General features: G+C 52.8%; 1 protein-coding gene across 1 annotated transcript in view; it reads right to left on the reverse strand.

Moving 5' to 3' along the window:
- The window catches only part of LETM1 (leucine zipper-EF-hand containing transmembrane protein 1), a 26,736-nt gene extending 25,953 nt beyond the window's left edge, over window positions 1-783 (reverse strand). Inside the window, exon 1 of the mRNA XM_010828555.1 lies at window positions 318-783. Coding sequence (XP_010826857.1) covers window positions 318-411 — 94 coding nt within the window. The 5' untranslated portion in view covers window positions 412-783. The remainder of the gene's footprint in view (window positions 1-317) is intronic.
- Between the last annotated feature and the right edge of the window lie 7,056 nt (window positions 784-7,839).

Consider the following 7,839-nt stretch of genomic DNA (forward strand, 5'->3'; position numbering starts at 1 on the left):
AGTCCGGGCTGTCGCACGCCACACCAAGAACCCCGGCTTCAGGGCGGCGTCCCTGGTACGCGGGTCCTCCCCGCTGGCCGCTCAGGCGCTTGCTCCCGGGCGGCAGAGACTGCCCACCCCCGACCTTTGTGCCCCGCCTCCCCCTCCCCACAGCTGGTCGTCGGGGGGTCGATGATGAGGTGATGCAAGAAAAGCAGGCTGGGGGCCGTGGGGGTCGGCGGCTCCCGGGGCCCAGGGGTGGCCACCCCAGCAGGTCACCCCCACCGGCCTGCACGTCAGCGCTTCCCGGGGAGGCCCCACCGTGCTCCGCGCCCCACCTCCAGCCTTTGCCCCTCTCAGGCCCTCCTCCGCCTGGAAGATCTTTTCAGCCGTCGCCCCTCTCTGTCCGCCTATCTTGTTCGCAGAGGTCATCCCAGGGCACCACTTGGCGAGGTCCTGCACCTGCAGCAGTGTGCGCCTGTTCTCCGCGGTGCGGGAGTGTGGAACTCCTGATCAAAGCCGGCGCCCCAGTCTTCAGCAGCTGCTGGAATGGCAGTCTCCCCAGGAGGCTCCCCCAACACTCAGCCCTTACTGTCAAGAGGAAATAGCTTGCCAGAGCTGCCAGGTGCTGGGCCAGGTTGGCCGCAGTCCCCACCTCAGGCGGGAGAGGGTGACGCTTGTCAGTGCAGGGCACCTTGAAGATGTCAGAAGTGCCTGTATTGGCCCTGGGCGGTGCGTGCTGTGGCCTTAAATACAGGGTTAATCTAAGCTCACAGATACTTGAAATCCAGGCCCCACCCCGACCCCTCACCCCCTTGCCAACAATCCATAAAGCCGGGTTCCTATCCGTGCCTCAGGATGGGGAGGGGAGAAGGGGGTCACAAGGAAGGATAGTCCTACCCCTTGCCTGCCAACCGAGGGCTAGGCCCGAGCCAGGGCCAGCAGGCCCTCAGAGTTGGACAGGACTGGCCTTTTAACGCCCAAAGGGTAGGAGTATGGCTTGTCTCAGTACTAGGAACTGACATTGGCCCTGAGCTTCCGAGCGCTCTGCCCCAAAGCTGTCCCCCAGCTGTTGAGAGGCAGAGGGGGTGAGAGTCAAAGCTGCTCCTTGGTAATGCTTCAGGGTTCCACCTGGCCTGAGACCGGGCGGAGCAGGAGGCAGTGGCCAGCCAATGGGCACGAGAGTCAGTCAGCAGGACTTCAAACAGCAATGCTGCTCCCCTGCACTTGGGATGGCACCCTTGGCCCAGTCGGGTGGAGTGGAAAGGAGAAAACCAAAACGAGGGTCGTCACAGAGGGGTGGGGGCGCTGAGCCTGGGGCCTCCAGGCACCATCTCTGACACTGTCTGCAAACTGGGCAGGGTACAGTGTTAGAGAAACTTGTTTCTCAACCATCAGTAGCTTTACTGGGTTTCCTGATTACTATAGAAAGAATGTATGCTCCCTGTAGCCATTTCAAGTCTATAAAAACAAGTACAAACTAACAGAAATCTGGCGTCCTGGTGGCGGCTGGGAACACTCTTAATGCCACATGAAGTCTGCCTTCCTGCCCCGCCTCTCTTCAGGCTACAGTCAGAATGCAGAAGCTGGTGCAGTGAGTTTAAAATGAGCTCTTTCTGCCTTTTGCTTTTTTCTCTTTGGGAGGCTCCCTTTTCCGCCCCACACACTGTACATAAACTTTCATAGTCGCTGCACATTTACACAAGTGTCATTTGTGTCAATTTACACCTTTTTATGGAGAAGGCAATGGCACCCCACTCCAGTGCTCTTGCCTGGAAAATCCCATGGACGGAGGAGCCTGGTGGGCTGCAGTCCATGGGGTCGCTGAGTCGGACACAACTGAGCGACTTCACTTTGACTTTTCACTTGCATGCCTTGGAGAAGGCAATGGCACCCCACTCCAGTGTTCTTGCCTGGAGAATCCCAGGGACGGGGGAGCCTGGTGGCCTGCCGTCTATGGGGTCGCACAGAGTCGGACACGACTGAAGCGATTTAGCAGCAGCAGCACACCTTTTTACTCAAGTGACAGTTGAGAGAAAACAAGGTGGGATGTCCGGGAAGCACACCTGCTCCACTGGGGGAGGCTAGAGGATCAGGTTAGGAATCGGGTTAAGGAGTCAGGTTAGAGATCACGGGAGGTTAGAGATCAAAATAGGGATCGATCAGAGGTTCAGAATAGAGATCCGCTTAGGGAATTAGGTTAGGGGTCAGGATACCGGAAGAGGACTGTCAGGACTGTGTGCTGTTCGGCCACGCCCCATGTGAAGGCGGGCAGAACTGGATTGGACCAGGTTGCGGTTTTGCCTAGAGGTGTGATGAAGGGAGAGGGAGGAGTCACGGTGTGTGCAAGACAGGGGCTTTATGTAAGACTTGAGGGAGCTCGAAACTGGGGAGGAGGGGAAGGCTGGAGGAGATGGGGGTAGCTTGGGACAGCGGAAGGTTGCAGGGTCACCGCCTTGTGGGGCCTTTTGAACCTGTAGGGAATTTGAGTCGGGTACCAGGGCAGATGAGCTGGCAAGAGGCCTGCTTATGAATACAGCAGACGGTGGTGGTGGGCGTGGCCTGCACCGGTGAGCCCCGGAGAAGGGCCTGAGGCGAGGCTGGAGGGCACGGCCTTTGGGGGGAGGGCCCAGGTGTGCCTTCCTGCAGCAGGCTGCCACGCACAAGCAGGGCACCCTCTGCTCAGGCGGGATGGTGGCTGTGGGCTGGATATGGGAGGGAACGTGTGTTTGAGTCCCGAGACCCAAGGGTAGAGTGCGTGGGGCCGCAGTCGCACCTGCTGGTTCCCGACAGCGACACCCACCCTGTCCCCACCTCTTCATAGCAAAGCCCTGGGTTTACTGGAAAACCTTTCTACAAATCTTCAAATGCTTTAATTTTAAAGTTTAATTTTACCTCAGCATGCGTGTAGTGAAGTGTCCAAGTCCCAAGTGTGCAGTCTGAAGCATCTTCCATCATGCACACACCCGTTGGGCCCCTACACTAATCAAGGCAGAAGGGCGCCAGCCCTGCAGACACCTCCCCGTGCCTGCTCCAACGTCACCCCTTCTCAGAAATAACCTCTGTTATAACTTCAACCTCAAAAATCCCTTCAGCAAACTGCCCTGGTGGTCCAGTGGCTAAGGACTGGCCTGCCGATCCAGAGGGCACAGGTGCAGTCCCTGGTGTGGGAAGATGCCACGCGCCTGCCAATCCAGAGGACACAGGTGCAGTCCCTGGTGTGGGAAGATGCCACGCGCCGCAGGGCAGCTTAGCCCTTGCACCACAACTACGGAGCCTGCGCCCTAGAACCCGCCAGCTGCAGCCCCAGTGCTACAGCTGCTGAACCCAGGCACCCCAGAGCCTGTGCTCTGCAACAAGAAGCCACCCCAGTGAGAAGCCCCCGCGCACCGCAACCAGAGAAAACCCTCGTGCGGCAGTGAAGACCCAGCCCAAACCAACAACAAGAACAAAAAAACCCCGATGTTATAAGAAAGTAACTTTTGCTTGTTCTTTTACTTGATATAAATGGAATCAACTAGTGTGCCTGTTAATACTTAAAAAGAAAATCTAGCTGCTTTCACTTAGCGTTTTGTCTATGGAATTCATCAGCATAACAAACTAATGGGTAACGTTAGTTTGCTGTTTTTCATTGTTAGGCAGTGTCCCATTATATGAATATGCCTGCTTAGTCGCTCAGTCGTGTCTGACTCTTTGCGACCCATGGACTGCAGCCCGCCAGGCTCCTCTGTCCATTGGATTCTCCAGGCAAGAATACTGGAGTGGGTTGCCATTGACTTCTCTGGGGATCTTCCTGACCCACGGTTTGAACCTGGGGCTCCTGCATTTCAGGTGGATTCTTTACTGTCTGAGCCACCAGGGAAGCCCGCTTATATGAACATACAGTTGATTTATCAGCGCTGTGGTTGATGGATCCTCCATGTTCGGCCGTTCTAACGAATGACACCGTTAATATTCTCGCGTGTGGCTTTGCTGCACGCACTTAATGCCTCTGATAGAACTGCTGGTCTGAGGCTGTGCTTAAGCTCAGCATTACTAAGTACTGACAGCTGGTTTCCAGAATGTTCCTACCAGCTTACCTGGCCACCAGCGGAGCAGGAGCCCAGGTCCCCAGAGTTCCAGTTACTGTGATGGTAATCACTCTTGAAGGTGGGGGCACAGCGTGGCTCCGTCTTGCATTCCTCTCATGAGTAAGGATCTTGAGGCACTTTTTCATATACGTCTGAGCGTTTGGACCTCTTCTTTGATGGAGTGCCTGTGTAAGGCTGGTTTCTTGTCCATTTCCCCATTGGTCATCTGCCTTTTTCATTCTGGCTTGTGAGAATTCTTTGTATATTCTAGATATGGGCCCTTAGGTTATATGTATTTCAAACATTTTCTCACTCAGGATTACCTTTTCAACTCCTAATGGTGTCTTATGATGAAGAAAACTTCTTGATTTTAATGCTTTAATTTTTTTTTTTTTTTTTTTGGTGACTGCTTTTTGTGATTAAAGAAATCTTTGCTACCCGAAGGTTCTGAAGATATTCTCATGTTTTATTCTAGAAACTTAATTGTTCTTTTTTTTTTTTTAAGAAAAATATTTATTTTTGGCTGTGCTGGATGTTCGTGGTGTTCGGGCTTTCTCTAGTTGTAGAGAATGGGGCCTGCTCTCTAGTTACGGTGTATAGGCTTCTGCTTGCAGTGGCTTCTGGGTGAAGAGCACAGGCTCTCGGGCTGCTCTTGGCTCAGCAGTTGTGGCCACGGAATTAGTTGCCCTGAGGCATGTGGGATCTTCCTGGACCAGGGATCAAACCAGTGTTTCCTGCATTGCCAGGGGAATCCTTAACCCCTAGACCACTGGGAAAGCCCCAGTTGTTCTCTTTCACATCTCGGCTTGTGATAATTTGAATGGTGTTTCTTTGTTTTGTGTGTTGCGAGGCAGGGATCAAGGACGATTTTTCCCCTGTGGGTACAGAATGGATCCAGCACCGCTAATGGAAAAGACCTTCTCCCTTCACCTTCTGTAGGCAGAGTAGTGGTCCCCGAAGACTTCCACATTCCATCCTAATTCTGGGACTTGCAATTATGCTACTTTATACAGAAAAAGGGATTTTGCAGAAAAGGGGATTATGTGAAGGATCTTCAGATGGGAGTTTCCTCTGGATTATTCCACTGGGCCCAGTGTAACCATCAGCTTTCTTAGAAATGCAAGAGAGAGACAGAAGTGAGGGGGCAGGGTGGCCTGACCACAAAGGAGGAGACCGGGGTGATGGGTGTGAGGGCTTTCAGGCAGCCAGTGCCTGCTTCAGTGGGGAAAGTAGGGGCCTTGAGCCAGGGAAGTGAGCAGCCTCTCGAAGCTGGAAAGACAAGGAAATGAATCCTCTCCTAGCCGCCCCCACCCCAAAGGAATGACGACACTTGATTTTACCACAGTGAGACTTGTGTCAGACTTCTGGCCTACAGAACTTTACGATGATAAATTTGGGTGGTTTTAAGCCACTGAGTTTTAAAGAATTCGTTACAGAAGCAAATAACTAACCTATCCCACTGAACTGCAGGGGTGATTTTGTCGTAAATTAGGTGGCCACTGGCTTGCTCTTCAAGCTTACTCTGGATGTTCCTGATGCGGCAGAAGTCCCTCGCTGCAGTACAGTAACATGGTCCCTCTGACAACTGACAGATTCTCCCCTGCGCTTAGGGCAAAATCTTTTCCTGACTGAAGGTCGAAAGTGTATTCACTTATATCCCCTACCAAAAGATTTAAACATTTCCTTTTCCTGTTTAAGATGTTGATCCATTTAGTTTCCAAGCATTCTTGCATGTAGTGTGAGGTATAAGCCCAGCTTCATTTTTTTCACCTTAACGATAATTTATTTTCCCAGGCTTCCTTATTTTTTTAAAATTGTATTTATTTATTTATTTTGGCTCTGCTGGGCTTTTTCCCTAGTTTCAGGGGGTGGGGCTACTCTCCAGTTGCGATTCATGGACTTCTCATGGTGGCTTTTCTTGTTGGGGAGCAGGGGCTCTAGGGCACACCGGCTTCGGGAGTTGCTCTGTGGCGTGTGGTATGCTCCCAGATCAGGGATTGAACCCGCACCTCCTGCGCTGGCAGGTGGGTTCCTTACCACAGAGCCGCCAGGGAAGGCCCCAGGCCTCCTTACTGAATGGTCTCTTTTCGCCCAGTCTGCCACGGCCCTCTGCCACGTGTCCAAGTTCCATCTGTCCTTGTCATTCCTCGGTCAGCTGTTCCCTGTACCGCCACCTCACTCCTGGTGGGTCCCCCTCAGAGGCACAGCCACCCAGAGGCTAAGGAGTTCCCTATGTGAGACTCAGACAAGTCATTGTTTTCACAGTGCTCTTTTCTTTTTTGGACAGACTTGGTAAAAGAGTGACATTTGGACTGCCGTTGTTCAAGACCAGTGTGTCTCTTTCCAAAGTATTTATCTGGTTGTGCTGGGCCTTTAGTTGCAGCATGAGGGATCTTTGTTAGTTGTGGGACCTAATGCCCTGACCAGGGATCGAACCCCAGCCCCCTGCCTTGGGAGAACCGACTCTCAGCCACTGGGCCACAGGGAGGTCCTGAGACTGCTGTCTCTCTCCTCCCTGCCGGCCCCTCTGGTTTGACTGTGAAGGGTTTGCCTGTGGTTCACATCCCGACAGACTGACTCCTGCTTGGGGTTAGCTGAGCTTCTTGGATATGTAAGTCAGTGTTTTTGTGAACTTTGGAAAAAATTTGGCATTATCTTGTCAATGTTTTTTTTCTGTCCCATTTCTCTTTTTCTCCTTATCAGGTTCCAACACATATGAGTAAAGCAGTCCATCCAGTGAAGCCTTTATTTTTTTGCTTTTAAAAATCAAATTAATTTTTTTTTTTGGCTGCACTGCAAGCCATGCAGGATCCTGGTTCCCCGACCAGGGATGGAATCTGCTTCCTGCAGTGGAAGCGCAGAGTCTTAACCACTGGACCCACAGGGAACACCCCCGTTCAAGCCTTTGGATGACGGCAGCCTGGGTGACGGTTTGTCTGTGGCCTCAGGAGAGACCTTGAGCCTTAGTTATCCAGCTCCCCACTCCCGAGTTCCTGACAGCACAATGGCAAGCAGCAGGCGATGCGCACTGTGGTTTTGAACCACGGGGTCTGAGGTCACGCAGCAGTAGGTAGCAGGACAGGGTAGGACTGGGAATGTCTTGCTGAAGGTGCAGCCCCAGTTCCCAGGGCAGGATCCCGGTGTCTCGGCTGTCCAGCTGGGCACGTTCATGACAGGGCCCCCACTGGGCCAGGCCCCAGCTCCCACAGCAGTTTTTTGGTCAATCTGGGGCCCTTCCCCCAGCCAAGGACAGTGGGACATCTTGGACTCCCCTCTGCACACCGGCCTCTCCTCCAGTGTCTTCCCCATAGATTCCAGCCACATCTCTGTCTCTCTGCTCAGCGGTACAGGCTGTCCTGCGTGGATTCTGTTCCTCTGTGCCATGGGAGATAGAAAGCTGGGCAGGCGGGGGGCGGGGCTCAAGGTATACCTCATAAACTCCCCTTGTCCAGGGAGCTGAGTCCTGCTCATCCCTTTCCCCACCACCTGAAAATGGGTTGCCTCATCTGTTTCCTCCAAGTTGTTTACAGTGGGAGGGGCAGTCTGGTCCCAGCGTCTCTCTTACAGCAGAAGTCTCTGTCAGATTTGCCCTAGAGTCTACATTTGTGGGAAAACCGGTGAGCTCTGAATCAAGTCTGGGAATTAGTTAATGGTAACAGACCAATGTTGGTTTCCTAGTTTGTTGTTGTTGTTGTTATTTAATTTTGGCTGCGCTGAGTTTGTGTTGCTATGCAAGCTTTTCTCTAGTTGTGGTGTGTGGACTTCTAGAACATTGCAGTGGCTTCTCTTG

The sequence above is a fragment of the Bison bison genome, unplaced genomic scaffold (assembly GCF_000754665.1).
Source record: "Bison bison bison isolate TAMUID 2011002044 unplaced genomic scaffold, Bison_UMD1.0 scf7180017858664, whole genome shotgun sequence".
Classification (NCBI taxonomy): domain Eukaryota; kingdom Metazoa; phylum Chordata; class Mammalia; order Artiodactyla; family Bovidae; genus Bison; species Bison bison.